Source organism: Podarcis erhardii, assembly GCF_964252035.2.
Source record: "Podarcis erhardii genome assembly, chromosome: 9".
In the NCBI taxonomy this organism is placed as follows: Eukaryota; Metazoa; Chordata; class Lepidosauria; order Squamata; family Lacertidae; genus Podarcis; species Podarcis erhardii.
In genome coordinates this window covers 78570120-78586384 of record NC_138512.1, presented here as the reverse complement: position 1 = coordinate 78586384, position 16265 = coordinate 78570120, and the positions used below count along the sequence as shown (strand labels likewise).

The 16265-nt window shown below is 45.5% G+C and overlaps 1 protein-coding gene across 1 annotated transcript in view; it reads left to right on the top strand.

Annotated features, from left to right (window-relative positions):
• The window catches only part of HSPA12B (heat shock protein family A (Hsp70) member 12B), a 53610-nt gene that overhangs the window by 15579 nt on the left and 21766 nt on the right, over positions 1–16265 (top strand). The window contains exons 3-8 of the mRNA XM_081876852.1: positions 3336–3436; positions 4120–4244; positions 6202–6388; positions 9206–9310; positions 11222–11338; positions 15623–15794. Coding sequence (XP_081732978.1) covers positions 3336–3436; positions 4120–4244; positions 6202–6388; positions 9206–9310; positions 11222–11338; positions 15623–15794 — 807 coding nt within the window. The remainder of the gene's footprint in view (positions 1–3335; positions 3437–4119; positions 4245–6201; positions 6389–9205; positions 9311–11221; positions 11339–15622; positions 15795–16265) is intronic.

The following is a 16265-nucleotide window of genomic DNA, read 5'->3' as shown; positions in this document are numbered from 1 at the left end:
ATTGCAGCTTGAGTCCTATTGATTTCAACAGAGCAAAAGAACCAGTTTGCACATTTGGGGCATCCAAGTGGCAAATAATAATAATAATAATAATAATAATAATAATAATAATAATAATAATTTATTTATATTCTGCCCTCCCCAGCCGAAGCCTGGCTCAGAGTGGCTAACAACAATAAAAGTAACACTGTTTACATAAAATCACAATCAATTAATTGACATGCATTCTAAAATCAATTCATTCTAAAATCTATTCAAAATCAAATTAATGGCAACCATTGGGCTAGAGTTCTGTGAGGATTACCAAAGGAGGGGGTCAGACTGTGCCTTGGCCAAAGGCCTGGTGGAACAGCTCTGTCTTGCAGGCCCTGCGGAAAGATGTCAAGTCCCGCAGGGCTCTAGTCTCTTGTGACAGAGCGTTCCACCAGATCGGGGCCACAGCCGAAAAAGCCCTGGCTCTGGTTGAGGCCAGCCTAACCTCCCTGTGGCCCAGGACCTCCAAGATGTGGGTCCCCAGATGTTGAACTACAACTCCCATCACCCCTATCTAGCAAGGCCAGAGCTCAGGGATGATGGGAGTTGTAGTCCAACAACATCTGGGGACCCACAGGTTGAGAACCGCTGCTCTACAGCCATGCCTGCCTTAAATAGGGCAGGCCACGCCCCCCCAAGCCAGCCGATTGGCCAGCCAGGGGGTGACACGGTCAGGGATTCCCTCAATCGCGCAGAGGCTGAGCTCCAGCCGCCGCAGGTGTGGTGGGGGTGTGACGCCCGCAACGCCACCTCCTTTGCAGGGTGGAAGTGGCTTTGGCAGACTGGCTGGCTCGGGTCCCTCAAGCCACTTGCTTGCTTACTCTGAGTTGTCTTTGCTCCTGGCAACCAGCACCCGCTGGCCAGCCCCAGAGGCACCATTCGCCTCGGGAGCTTGGCAGGGCTGCTGCAACAAACAGCCGTGCAAGCCTTTGTGTGGCAGAGATGGAAGAGGGCATCAGAGGAAGGAGGGAAGGAGGGAAGGAAAGAGGGACAGAGGCCAGTGTTGCCCATTGAACCCCTGGCCAGCGTTCAAGGCACCATCATTCTAGTAGGAATTCTAGGTGCTGATAGTCCAAGGGAGTAGAAAAAAAACTTTTTATGTATGCAACGACAGCAGCATGGATGCTATTAGCCCAGAGGTGGAAAGAAGATAAAGCCCCTACTAGAGAAGAATGGCAAATCAAACTGTTGGACTCTGCCGAAATGGCAAAATTGACCGGAAAGCTCAGGAACCGAGAAGACCAAAACTTTAACAAGGAATGGGAGGGGGGTTGTAATTTGTCTTGGAGACCACTGTAAACAGATGAAAACATTAGCAGAATTGCAATAACACTTGTAATGTAATGGGTATTATGCAGATAATGAAGTTTTTATATATATATAAAATATGGAGTATAGAAAAAGAAAAGATTTAATAACAGAACCCATGGAAGGGATGGTGGGAAGTCCAGAGATTCAGAGAAATCTCTTAACTGTGGATATGTGTTATGTTATCTTTATAATTTTATACTTGTAAAATCAAATAAAAAATTATGTTGTTTTTTTAAAAAAAGAAAACCACTGTCCTAAGGGTTTGAAACCCATTGGCTACCCAGTTTGGCCATTCTCAAGGTGTGGCCACTGTCACATGCTGAAATCTTCTAGGAGCCAAAGGTAAGAGCTGAGTGCAGGGTGGCAACCAAATGTGGACAAAATACCTCAGAAGGAGCAGGATGAGTCCCTCACCAGAGGTACTACCACTCCCCTAACACCCCCGTGGAGGTATAGGAGGCTTACTATCCACATTAAAGAACAGTATGGGCGAGCCCTTATTTCCAAAAGCTCCAAAGTCTTTTGGAAGATGACAGAAGTTTTGGAGTTTGAACCATTGTGTTCATTCTAGGGCAATACAGAGTGCTGCTATCCATACTTGCTCAGGGATAAAGTATTTTGAAGTTGAATCCTGACAAGACAGAAGTATTGTTTTGGGGGGACAGGGGGTGGGCAGGTGTGGAGGAATCCCTGGTCCTGATTGGGGTACCTGTGCCTCTGAAGGACCAGGTGCGCATTGTACTGTGGAGAGTGTATTAACTTATGATCTGTGTGTGTGAGCTGCACGGTCAGGGAAAAAACAATGCTGTCCAGGGTTGTAAAGACTGCGGAGAGAATAATTGGGTGCACTCTTCCCACCTTGGATCAAATCTATGCTTCCAGATGCCATAAGAAAGCTGCAGAGATAGCACAGGATAGTGCGCAACCCAGAAATGATCTCTTCTGCCTTCAGGAAGAAGGTCCAGATTTATAAAGACTAGGACTAGCCGCCTGAGAAACAGTTTTTATCCAAATGAGATTTTGGTTTTAAATGCAGTGTAAGGTAGTCTCTATGGGAGTATATTGTATTTAATTATGGGGTGTCAGAGTTTTTAGGGGGTTAACCAGGCTGGGATAGCTGGGATAGCAGGCTTGTTGGGTTTTGAATGTCTGATGTAGATTTTTTCAATTTCCTTGTTCTGTATGGGACAATGACAATAAAGATTATCGTATCGTATCGTAACTCGGAAGGTGTGTCACCTGAGCCACTCATGGAATGCCCTCCCATCAGATGTCAAGGAGATAAGCAACCATCTGACTTTTAGAAGACGTCTGAAGGCAACCCTGTTTAGGGAAGTTTTTATGTGTGATGTTTTATTGTGTTTTTAATATTCTGTTGGGAGCCGGCCAGAGTGACTGGGGAAACCCAGCTACAGTAGATGGGTGGGGTATAAATAAATAAATTATTATTATTACTACCACTGTTATTATTATTATTAACATCATCATCATCCCTGGTGGCATCTACAGTTAGGGCTAAAAAGCCCCTGCTTGAGACCTTGGCGTCAGTGTGCAGGCAATACTAAAACGCACAACAACTTCCTCCCAAAGAATCCTGGAAGCTGTAATTTGCTAAGGGTGGTAGGAACTGTAACTCTGTCAGGGTTAAACTACCTAGATTAAGGGTAGTTTTTAATAAGGGTTAAATTCCCTGGATTCTTTGGATGAAGTTCATGTGCTTTAAACTGGCATCAAATGTGCTTTGAACGGTGTGATTCTTCCTAGATCAACCAATGGGCTGGCTCTGTATCTGTGGCAGCTTCCTTTATTCCTTTCATACTTCCCTTTCAGCCCTGCAAATGAGGAGCCTGACACAAAGCAAAGAGCTGATATGATTAAAAATAAATGCTTCCCTTCCTAGTCACTTCGAGGGAGATTCCCACTCATTCTTGGTGACCAGGACAGGGGCTTTCGCAAACCTACTTCCCTTGCTATCTCTTCTTATCCGCCAGGTGCAAACGGAGAGCGATCCCGCACCCCGTCTCCCCAAAACTCTCCCAGACTCCACAACGAAAGCTGCAGCATCGCCCCTCTGACGCCGTCCCAGTCGCCGGTAAGCGGGGAGAAGGGCATGTGAACCAAAAACCGACCCAATTCAGAGCAGTGCCCTGGGGAGGTTCACAGGCAGGGTGTGAGGGTGAGAATCCCTGCCCCCCATCCTAAATAGCCTAAGTTCAGTCTATTGCCTGCCATGTCCCCTTGAGTATTCATCTGGCCTTGTTTAAAAAGCGGTTGTCACAGCATCTTGTGGCAGTGAGTCCCAGAGGCCACCTGCAGTGTGCGAAACACGTCGTTTTCGCTTGTCTTAAGCCTGCTGCCTACAACAGTTTTCTGTCTCTTTCCCCCTTTCTCCCAGTTTTATTTACTTAGATGGGAAGCATTGTTTAAAAGTTAAATATTCAGATTCCTGCATTTCAGGGGCTTGATCTAGATGGCCCTTGGGGTCCCTTCCAAGTCTACAATGCTAAAGCAATCCTCCCCCATCTAGCCTGCAGTGGAACAATCTGGGATTCCACCATCTCACTCTGAGAAATGGGTTAAGCCAGTCTTCACCGTTCGGGTGCCCTCCAAAGGGTTCGGACTACAAATCCTATCAGCCCTGGTCTGGGACTGATGGAAGTTGTTGTCCAAATCATCGGGGGGGGGGGGGCAAAGGCACCACTAAGCCCACACATTCTTAGCCAGGTGTGGTGAAATTGCCCTCCAGGATCTGAATCTTCTGCCTTTTGTTTCCAGAGGAATGAAATCCGGATGCGCCAAACCACTCCCTTCTCTGTGGTGGTAGCCATTGACTTTGGGACGACGTCCAGCGGCTACGCCTTCAGTTTTGCCAGTGACCCAGAGGCCATCCACATGATGAGGTGCGTGGCATTGCCGCGAAGAAGAGTCCTGCATCGCAGGGGGGTTTGACTAGATGGCCTTTGGGGTCCTCTACGATTCTACGGATACAAGAGGGTCAAAATGAATTCCCTGCAAGCCTCGCCCTGCGTTAAACATTCACCTTCTTAAAATCCCCCTCTGTGAGGATGAAGGGTGAACTGTCAGGCGGCACAGGATCCAACCCCCAGGGCTGGTCGCCAGGAATAGATAAGACAAGGAAAAGTTCTTACCAACTGCTTTTTATTCAATATTCACAGAGAGAGGCTTGGGAATGCCGCCTCTGGGAAGAATGGCGTTGCCCTGAGTGAGTCTCCACCCGCTCGCTCTCTCATGCGCCATCGCTACGGGTGCTGAAAAGTGCATTCCCTTATTCCGAATAGGATTCCTCGCAAGAAAAGGGAAATGTTGACAGCTCTCTCTTTGAGCTCTTTGCTCTCCTACTTTCAAGGCCCGCCGGGTTCTGGGAGAGGGAAGGTCTGGAATGCTTTCCAAAGACTTTGCGTCCATCAGCTGTGCTTCTTCCTCATCCCCTCCCATTATTTCCCAGCTTTCCCCCTCATCTGCCTCTGAGCTGTGACCTCCCTCAAATTCTGAACTGTCGTCTTCTTCTCTGGAAGGGTCAGGCTGGGAAGGTGGTCCCCACCATGCCCAGTCCCTGACATGAATTTTACCTGTACCTTCTCTTGCGGGGGCCCAATTAGTGCCAGTGCCTTCCGTTAAGAGTTTGGGTGTAATCCTTGACACCTCCCTTTCCATGGAGGCGCAAGTTACAGCAACAGCCAAGGCGACATTTTTCCACCTTCACCGCATCAAGCAGATGGTCCCTTACCTTTCCCGCCCTGATCTGGCTACAGTGATCCATGCGACGGTCATCTCCAGGCTTGACTACTGTAATTCGCTCTATGCGGGGCTGCCCTTGAAGCTGTCCCACAAACTCCAGCGGGTGCAGAATGCTGCAGCGAGGCTCTTCACGGGGTCCCTGCCATGGGAGCATATTCATCCAGTGCTTTACCAGTTGCACTGGCTCCTGGTGGAGTACAGGGTCAGGTTCAAGGTGCTGGTCTTGACCTTTAAAGCCCTTTGTGGCTTAGGGTCCTCGTATTTACGGGACCGCCTCTCCTGGTATGCCCCCCAGAGGACAACCATAGTTTAGAGGTCCCGGGCCCTAGGGAAGTCCTCCACCAGGGCCAGGACCTTTTCAGTGATGGCTCCAAACTGGTGGAATGCTCTGTCCCATGAGACCAGGGCCCTACAGGATTTAACCGCCTTCTGTTGGGCCTGTAAGAAAGAGCTATTCTGCCTGGCCTTTAATTTGAATTCAGCCTGATCTTTTATTTCTCTTCTCTTCCCTCCCCCTCCCCTTTTATGAAGATTACCCGCTCTGAGACCCCACAGCTAATTCTCCCCTGGGCTCCTCGCTGGCCCAAGTAGGACTAATTCAGCCAGCTAGCCCTGGGGATTATCTAATGCTTATTAGATGGATTTCCCCTAAATTGATTTCTGAACTTTGAATTTTATTGTTATTCATGTTTTTATACTGTATTTTATGCTGCTTCTACAATTAAGTGTTTTAAATTTGTTGTTAGCCCGGTTTTTGAACCGGGAAGGATGGGGTATAAATAATTTTATTATTATGATTAAATTATTATTATTATTATTATTATTATTATTATTATTATTATTATTATTATTACCTGGGTTTATTGGTGGAGGGACAACTGCACTTACGGCTCCCCTGCCTGTGGATGCCCTAGTTGTGCAGCAGGTTGTGGACCAGTGAGTGAAGTGGACTGGGAAGGGGATGTGCAACCTCTTTCAGTGAGTCCGTAGGCTGAATAGAGGGGCCTGGGTGGACACTACCCAGCCATTGCATCTGTGGTTCCCCACAACTGTTTAGGATACAGACAAGTCAACCCACTTTCTGAACCCTCCTTCCAGGAAATGGGAAGGCGGAGACCCAGGAGTAGCCCACCAGAAGACCCCCACCAGCCTCCTCCTGACTCCAGATGGCAGTTTCCACAGCTTTGGCTACACCGCCAGGGACTACTACCACGACCTGGATCCCGACGAAGCTCGCGACTGGCTGTACTTTGAGAAGTTCAAAATGAAGATCCACAGCACTAGCGTGAGTTCAGCGGCTGAAGCCTCCTTTGGGGGCCATGGAAGGCACAGTATCCCCGACTGATGGGATATGGAAGCAGTTTCAGGGCAGCCAACAAATTCCTCTCAGCCCTGAGGCTCAATATTTGAGCTCACAAGGACTGTTTGAAGGTGGAATGGTCGAGCCCCAGGAGGTTCTGGACTCTCTGTGCTGGGCCCGGGGGTTAACCCAAGCAACGCAGTGCAGGTCCAGTCCCAAATCCAAGGATTCCATGAGGAGTCAGTCCGACAGGGCCAAGGCAGGAAACCAGGCTAAGTCAGGCACAGGGTCTCAGGCAGGTTCTAGCACACAGCATTGTTGCTCCTGCAACCTGGGACGGGGGTCCGGGAGCCTTTTATCCCTGACGGGGTAACGGCCGGTCCTGATCCCCCGGTGACTCACCTCCCTGTCTCGCCCAAAGGCGAGCACTCCTCCTGCGAGTACTCAGGTCTCTCCTTCTCTCAAACCTGAGTCTCTGCAGCTCGGGAGATGTTGGTGGGTTACTAGACCCAGGGGCCGCCTCAGCCTCCCCTGACCCAACAGGTAGTGGAGCAGCTGTAAGTGATGGCCCAGCTGAAGGCAAGGAGGTCATCTCCGCATCCGGAGCCAGGGCAGGCTCAGGCCCCTGACTCGGCCCAGCTGGTGCTTGCAGGGGAACCTGTACAGACTGGGGCTCTTCAGAATCAGGCCCCAGACTCGGTTCAGATGCCTCCTGAGGCAAAGGATCTGGTGCAGACTGAGACTCCTCCAGCTCCGAGCCCGAGTCCCAGGCCATCACACCCTCCTTCCTTGGAGGTTTTTAAGCAGAGGTTGGGTGGCCCTCTCTCAGGGATGCTTTAGCTGAGATTCCTGCATTGCAGGGGTTGGACTAGATGGCCCCTGCAATGCAGGGATCCTAGCTAAAGAATCCCGAACAGATGCCCACCCAATCTCTGCTTAAAAACCTCCAGTGAAGGAAAGCAATTTGTGCAATTTGTATCCACGAGGCTTCCATCTATTCTGCTGTATTTATTTTGCAAGATGTTTGTTGCATTCTTCGTTGAGAACAACGCAACAAAAGTGACCTTCAGTTTTCAGTCGCCCACAAGCCTCTCCTGGACGCTGGGTGCTCTTTATCCAAAATAAAAGCAGCCTCTCTCAGTTGTTTGGTTTTTTTTTCCTTTGCAAAGAGAGGTGTGATGATTGGTGTTGATATCTCAAACTCTGAGCTCTCAGAGATGACCAGGAACAAGTTAGGCAGGTTCTGATAACCTAAAGGCAGGAGTTGGTGATTCTAACCTGTTTGTGCACATCTGTTTTGTTAAGAATGCCATGTGAACACTTTGAATTAAGCTACTTAAGAGGAAACCCGTTTGCCTTCAGGGAGATTCTGTCTGTTCCATTGGGCCATGAGACAGATAATCTCCCAGGTGATCTTCAAACTCCCATGTGCAATTTGCAGCTGATGGTCATGTTGGAATATGGATAGATGCTAAGAGAAGATATATTTATTAGATACTGTCCTTCCTCCCTCATGTTTGTGAGTTCAGCAGAATGGTATCCCTTTCCATCTTAAAAGGGCAGCTTAGGTAGGCTAGTTTTAGCGTTTAATTTTTGTTTGCTTTTTTATTAGTCCCAGTCTCAGTCAGTTTTATTGCACATAGCCAAAGGCTGCGCAATGTACACAGAATTATTTAACAATTAAAAGAAAATATACTGAATTGATAAGCTTTTTTTTATTAAAGATTTTCTTGTTTTACAAAAGTGTTTGCAATGTCTCTCTTGTGTTTTTTCCCCCATGTAACATTTTTACAGATCAGTTTCATTTGTTGAGACATTAGGAATTCGGGATGCTTTAAGGCAGACTGGGTTCTCCTAGCATTACTCCATCTCCCCCTCTTAAAATAACAATCAAAAACAAGGTAAAATTACATTTACTCACTCAGAATACTTCTTGAAGAGTAACAGAGCAGCTTTGCTCAGGCAGGCTGAAAAGGACTATTCGGTTACAAAGACATCCTTAAGGCTAGCTTAAAAATGGAGTTGCAATGCCCTTGGGAAACCTGGCAGTCTGTCACGGGGTGGTGGTCTAGGTGGAAGCATGCAGGTGGAGAAGGGAATATTTATGAGAAGCTCAAGGGGCATGTGTATGTCCCCTTGAGGCTAGAAGCCAGCAGGAGTCCAGGTGAGGTGTAACAAGGGGGCAGGGCGTGTCGATGGGAAAAGTTCAGGACCCTGGTCAGTTCCCCGTGGAGAAAGCCTACAAGGGAATAAACAAAGGACAAGCTTGCTTCCCTGGGTGTCCAAAGCCAAGAGTGGGACTTCATAGCCCTGAAGCTGAGAGGGTTTCACCATGGAAGGACCATGGCTCAGTGGTAGAGTGTTTGCCTTACAAGCAGAAGGTTCCCAGGTTCAATTCCTGGCATCTCCCATAGGGTTAGAGGAGACTCCTGCCTGGAATCCTGGAGAGCTGCTGCCACTAATAATAATAATAATAATAATAATAATAATTTATTTATATCCTGCCCTCCCCAGCCAAAGCCGGGCTCAGAGGGCCTAACAACAGTAAAAATAACAAAGTTTACATAAAATCACAATCAATTAATTGAAATACATTCTAAAATCAATTCATTCTAAAATCAGTTCAGAGTCAAATTAATGGCAACCATTGAGCTAGATTTCTAACCCCTATGAGAATTACAGAAGGGGGGGGCAGACTGTGCCTCAGCCAAAGGCATGGTGGAACAGCTCCATCTTGACCAAGACGGGGGCTATTGAATGAACTGAGGGCAATCCATCTCTGTTTCCCTCCTCTTTTGCTAGGACTTAACCATGAAAACCGAACTGGAAGCAGTGAATGGGAAGAAAGTGCAGGCTCTGCAGGTCTTTGCCCATGCTCTCCACTTCTTTAAGCGACAAGCACTGCAGGTAAGGGAAGGGGGGGGGAGACACCCAGAGGTGCATGTCCGTCATGCAGAGAAGTCACACAGAGACAAAATTCGGCTGGTCATGAAATAACTTTCTGCACTTGTCTGGAGAAGGCATTTGACCAGCTGGTGTTTCTCCTCCACTGTAATAATTTGTTGCAGTCTCCTTTTTAGCCTCTCCCACAGTTTCTTTTCCACTCAGAGACCCTTCTTTTGCTAATATTTCTTCTTCGCCGACTTGGGGCCCCTGTAGATGGCAGTTCCTTTGCAGGGGTTTTCTGAAACATGTTACTGATGCAATAATAGTGCATTTGAGGTGGGTTTATACACCGGACATTATTCTGCTTTATTATATTTTTAATTTTTAATTTTTATTGGAAATTTTATTTACAACATAACATAAACAGAAATCCTCCCTCATTAAACACAAACATAACAAACAATAAGCATAACATACAACAATACAAACAACCAAATAAAAGACTTCCTTTATCCTGTATCTGGTCTCCTTATAAGAAGTAAATACTTATAAGCTGTTTCCTCTATGAATAATTATTAAGATTTTTCTAATTATAACTTAAATATCCACAAAGTCTCCAGCAGAAATTAATCAAAACAAGTGCTGGTATGAATTTTAGGGCACTGTTTTGTGAAGTATTCTCTGCATTTCCCCCATGCTTTTTGAAATTCTTGTCTAGTGTGGTCTCTAATTGCCTCTGTTAATCTAGCCAGTTCATCATTCTGCTTTATTAGTTCTTCTGCAGTGCTTCCCCCAATGTTATTGCACTGTTGCCCTCTTGAGGGGCATCCATGCCCTATATTGCAGCTCACACCCCCCCAATTACTTGTGTGCTGCAATTAGGCTTGGAAAAAGCCCTTTGTTGCAATAGAAAGCCTTTTTCCCGTTCTAATGCAAGCAGGGAACAGCAAGGTGAGGGAGAGACACTGTGGGATGGGTTTGCAGGCCCCCTGTGCATGGAGACACACACACACATACACAGCTTGGGACCAGAGTAGCCACCTTCTCCCCATAAGCTTGCCTGATCACGAAGCTCAATCAGCTACACAGACCCTTCTCCAAGCTGAGGTAGGTGCCAACTGGATAAGCAGCCTTTTCAGTGATGGCCCCACATCTCCGATATCTCCCTCTCCAAACAGATTTGGGAGGTACCCACAATATGGCAGTTTCCAGGGCTGGTGCAGCACAGAAGAGTGACTGGATTCAGGCAGTGCCAGGGAGAGGTGGGCGGAGAAGAGAGAAGAATTGGTGTTTGGATGTCACAGGAGGACCTTGAAGGTGGTGGTCCAAATTGTGTGGAAGAGGCAGCATTTGGGCTCCACTTCAGGCAGCAAAATATCATGGGCTGGCCTGGGACCTGGCTGCCAGGCAGCTATCTGCATGTTACCTTGCAACAATCTGCATTCCTTCCAGTTAGAAGTAGCAGTGAATGTCAGTGCTTGGAAAAGGAAAAGGTTCTGATCTCCTTTTTACCCCTTTGCCTAGTCCTCAGATCTTAGTTGGCACAAAAGAGTCTTTGAGAAAGAGTATTCTTGCAGAGTATTGCTCCTTTTATTCTTGAAAAGTCTTCCTCTCCAACCACGACTGACAGCTTTTACAAACACCAAATGCAACCAGCTTTCTATCATCCATCCAACCAACCAACCCAACACCCAACACTAACATTGACCACTCTATATATACCGTTACAATTTGGTGAAAGGTTGCATGAGTCATTGTAGGCCACTGACTCATGCTGACTTAGTTCTTTTAGCATTAAAGAAACAGCGGCCATTTTTTAGCCATGACAGTGAATAAGTTTGCCTCTCCTTCCTATGGCTGCTCCCTTCGTCCTCCATTTCTTGGAGCCAGTGGAGAGTCAATGCCTCCTGCTTTGTTCCCTGTGACTTCCAGGAACTCAAGGACCAGTGCCCAGCCTTGCCAGAGAAAGATGCTATCCGGTGGGTGATCACTGTGCCGGCCATCTGGAAACAGCCTGCCAAGCAGTTCATGAGGGAGGCTGCCTACCTGGTGAGTGAAAAAGCCAATGCTCTTCTAGGCTGCACCAACAGAAGTCTAGTGTCCTGATCAAAGGAAGACATAGTCCTGCTCTCTTCTGCCTTGGTCAGACCACACCTGGAGTCCTCCTGTGTCCAGTTCTGGGCACCACAATTTGAGAAGGATGTTGACGAGCAGGATGATCAAGGGTCTAGAAGCCAAGCCTTATGAGGAATGGTTGAAGGAGCTGGGTACGTTTAGGCTGGAATAGAGGAGACTGCGAGGAGATATGACAGCCATCTTCACATATCTAAAGGGCCCTCACATGGAAGGTGGGGCAAGATTGTCTTCTCCTGCTCTGGAGGGTAGGACCTGAACCTGTGGCTTCAAGTTACAAGAAAGGGGATTCCGAATAAACATTAGAAGATGAGCCATTAAATAGGCCTGAGATGGTATTGTTATAGATGTTGTTGGGTCCAACGATGGTGTTGTCTGGGTGTATGTGGCAGCAAAGTTAGCATCTGGGTTTATTGCAGGCTCTGGTACCAGTGTCCATGTTAACTCTGGTTGTTGTATTATTGTGGGTGAGGAGCTGTTTAAGATTGGGTGGCTGTCTGTAGGCAATGAAAGGTCTTCCTCCCAGAGCTTGAGAAAGAGAACTGTCATTGTCTAGGAGATGTTGTAAATTTCTGATGATGCACTGAACTGTTTTAACTTGGGAGCTGTACAGTGGTACCTCGGGTTAAGTACTTAATTTGTTCTGGAGGTCTGTTCTTAACCTGAAACTGTTCTTAACCTGAAGCACCACTTTAGCTAATGGGGCCTCCTGCTGCCGCCGCGCCGCCGGACCATGATTCCTGTTCTCATCCTGAAGCAAAGTTCTTAACCTGAAGCACTATTTCTGGGTTAGCGGAGTCTGTAACCTGAAGTGTATGTAACCTGAAGCGTATGTAACCCGAGGTACCACTGTATGTGATTACTAGTGGTGCTCTGTTATTTTCTCTTTGGGGTCTGTCTTGCAGCAAGACCAAGTGTTTCAGGTCAGGAGTCTGGCGTTCACACAATAAATTCAGGATGTCAGGTGCCTGTGAGACTCACACCCCCCCTCTGTGGTTTTGGCTGCCATTGAGCTGTTTTTTCTTTCTTTTTTTAAAAAAAAATATGGTTTTCAGTTATATACAGTACATTTCAATAGTTTTGCAGTCATTTTAACATTTCAAAACACGACTTCCTTCCTCCTCTTTCTGTAGTTCCTTAAATTTATTTTTATCATTTCCTGCATATTCTAAATTAACTTAAGTTATTCTTTTATTAAACTACTTTAATTATATACTCTTGTATAACTGCAGGTTGTTACAATAACCCTGCCAATGTCCTTATCTGTTTACAATTTGTTTGTAGATATTCAATGAACCATTTCCATTCTTTTATAAAAAAGTTTGTTATCTTGATTTCTTATTTTTCCGGTAAGTTTCGCCATTTCTGCATATTCCATAAGTTTTTGCATCCATTCTTCTTTCCTTAGGACTTCTTCTTCTTCCCATTTTTGGGCAAATAACATTCTTACTGCTGTAATATGCTCCAACTCAGACCCTCAAAGTTTCACTATTTTCCAGGGACATCCTTGATTTACATAAGCTGTCTCAGGTTCTGATTTTATCTTGGAATGTCCCCCTTTTCCTTTGTTGTTTAGTCGTTTAGTGGTGTCTGACACTTCGTGACCCCCTGGACCAGAGCACGCCAGGCACTCCTGTCTTCTACTGCCTCCCGCAGTTTGGTCAAACTCATGTTGGTAGCTTCGAGAACAATGTCCAGCCATCTCGTCCTCTGTCATCCCCTTCTCCTTGTGCCCTCCATCTTTCCCAACATCAGGGTCTTTTCCAGGGAGTCTTCTCTTCTCATGAGGTGGCCAAAATCTTGGAGCCTCAGCTTCAGGATCTGTCCTTCCAGTGAGCATTCAGGGCTGATTTCCTTCAGAATGGAGAGGTTTGATCTTCTTGCAGTCCATGGGACTCTCAAGAGTCTCCTCCAGCACCATAATTCAAAAACATCAATTCTTCGGTGATCAGCCTTCTTTATGGTCCAGCTCTCACTTGCATACATCACTTTTTTTTATATATAATATTTTTATTAAGTTTATAAAGTACAGAAAAAAGAAATAAAGTCATAGAGAGAAAAATACAATAGAGGGATTACAAATTTCCATAATCCTTTTTTCCATCTATTGGACTTCCCCACATCCTCCAAACCCTGCATTCTCTGTAATACAGAATATCAGCAATTTGTTAACTTATTTCCAAACTTATTGTATCTTTCATTTTATCATGTTTCCTAATTTCCAAGCTGTTGTAATTCAAATCTTATATGTTTTGACTTAAACATAATAAAGTTATTTTATTATTCCACCTTTAAATTCTTGTACCTTAATTTCCATTTCATTAGTTTACCAATGCTGAAGCAAAAATTTCTGAAAAGAGCATTTTTTAACATTCATACAACTTGTAATGTTTTTTCAAATAGTCTTTGAATTTTTTCCAATCCTCCTCGATTGTTTCTTCTCCCAAGTCTCGGATTCTGCCAGTCATTTCAGCCAGTTCCATATAGTCCATCAACTGCGTCTGCCATTCCTCCAGCGTGGGTAAATCTTGTGTCTTCCAATGCTTAGCAATCAGGATCCTTGCTGCTGTGGTAGCATACATAAAAAAAGTTCTATCTTTCTTAAGTACTCTCTGGTCCACAATGCCCAGAAGAAAGGCCTCCGGTTTCTTAGGTAAGGTATATCTAAGTACCTTTTTTAGTTCATTATGAATCATCTCCCAAAAGGCCTTCACTTTCGGGCATCACTTGCATACATCACTACTGGGAAAACCATAGCTTTAACTATACGGATCTTTGTTGGCAAGGTGATGTCTTAGGATGTCCCTATTTTCATTGGAGAAATGTTGGAAGGTATGGAGTTGTCAGACCTCCGAGCCATCTGAAGGAAGCCTTGTATAGGGAAGGTTTTTTTAATGTTTAATGTTTTATTATGTTTTTATATATGTTGGAATTTGCCCAGAGTGGCTGGGGCAACCCAGTCAGATGGAAGAGGTATAAATAGTAAAACTGCTGTTATGGAATAGGACGTCCTTATTTTCATCAGAGAAATGTTGGAGGGTGGCAAGAGTATTGTTGCTCCCGAAATGGAAGCAAGAAGAAATTCTGACGAAAGAAGAATGGCAGACAAAATTAATGGACTACACAGAATTGGATAAAGTGACAGGAAGGATTCGAAACCTGCAGGACCAGAGATTTACAGAAGACTGGAAGAAGTATACGAACTATTTGAAGAGCAACTGTAATCAACAAATTACGCTAGTAGGATTACAAGAAGTTTTGTAAGGAGAAATATATGAAATATTGCAAAGAAGAGAAAGAAGAGTGAAATATACTCGGAGTCAAGTGTGGATTTCATGCTCTTTATTCAGCTCAGAGTAGTGAGGAATGGAAGTTTCCCCAAAATGTCTGCTTTATTTACAGTGGTACCTCGGGTTACATACGCTTCAGGTTACAGACTCCACTAACCCAGAAATAGTGCTTCAGGTTAAGAACTTTGCTTCAGGATAAGAACAGAAATAGGGCTCCGGCGGCGTGGCGGCAGCGGGAGGCCCCATTAGCTAAAGTGGTGCTTCAGGTTAAGAACAGTTTCAGATTAAGAACGGACCTCCGGAACGAATTAAGTACTTAACCCGAGGTACCACTGTGCATTATTTACACAATGGGCCCCAAGTGATTGGCTAATTCTGGGATTCTCCTGTAGGCCAATCAGGTTACGGATTCACTTCCACCTGGAGCTGGATTGGGTGGCTCCTGCGGACCAATCAGACTGCTGCATTCTGGATCCTATTGTTCTAGGACCAATCAGACTGCTGCATTTTGGATCCTATTCAACTCAGTACATAACAAAGAGAGACATTAGTTACGAGATTTAAATGTAATAGTGAAAGTAAGAAATGTAAATTAAGTGAAAAGATTGCAAAATTTTCAGATGTGATTGATGCAAGTCAAAAAATTGTATAAGATATAAAAGTATGTTTAATAATTGTTGAAAATTACACACACACACACACACACACACACATATAATATAATATATATATATATGAAATGTTGGAGGGCATGCAAACTGCCTTGCCCTAGTGAATTCTGCACTGTATATTTCTATGAATGATGTTAATCAGGAGTGGGTCTTGCCACGGGCTCTCCAGAGAGATTTGGGGGCTGTCTTCTGCAACGACTCCTTCCTCCCAGTGACTTCCTTTCTTTTCCTTCCTCCAGGCTGGGCTGGTTCCTTCGGAAAACCCTGAGCAGCTTCTGATCGCCCTGGAGCCGGAAGCGGCCTCCATCTACTGCCGCAAGCTCCGCCTCAACCAGCTGATCGACCTGAGCTACAAGCCCCAGGCCAATGGACTCATGTCGGATCTGCCCATCGACTCCAGCTTCAGGCAGGGTAAGGCGCACGGATCCTGCGCTCTGGAGCGAGCAAAAGGGCAGATCATTACTGCGTTTGGCTTTGGGCTGTGTCTAAAACTTGCCATTTAGGTTTTCAAACCTTTTTTGTAAATTTAGGATTAGAAACTGTACCTTTGAGTCCTTAATCCTTTATTACTGCGCTTTGCTTCACCTAAGTTGAGCTAGGATTATAATACATCAGAATTTTTGGGAGTTTTAACCCCCTTTTTTGAATTTTGGTCATATAAGGTTTATGATTTTTCTATTTCCTTCTGAGGAAACTGAATAGTTCAGTAAAATGAGGTTTGTAGCCGGCATCTCATTAAGGCTTTGTACAATTCTATGTTTTTCTAATTTTTTCCTTAAACTTTTTGTTTTTTATTATTTAGTTTATTTCTATAATTAAGGGACGCAGGTAGCGCTGTGGGTTAAACCACAGAGCCTAGGGCTTGCTGATCAGAAGGTCAGC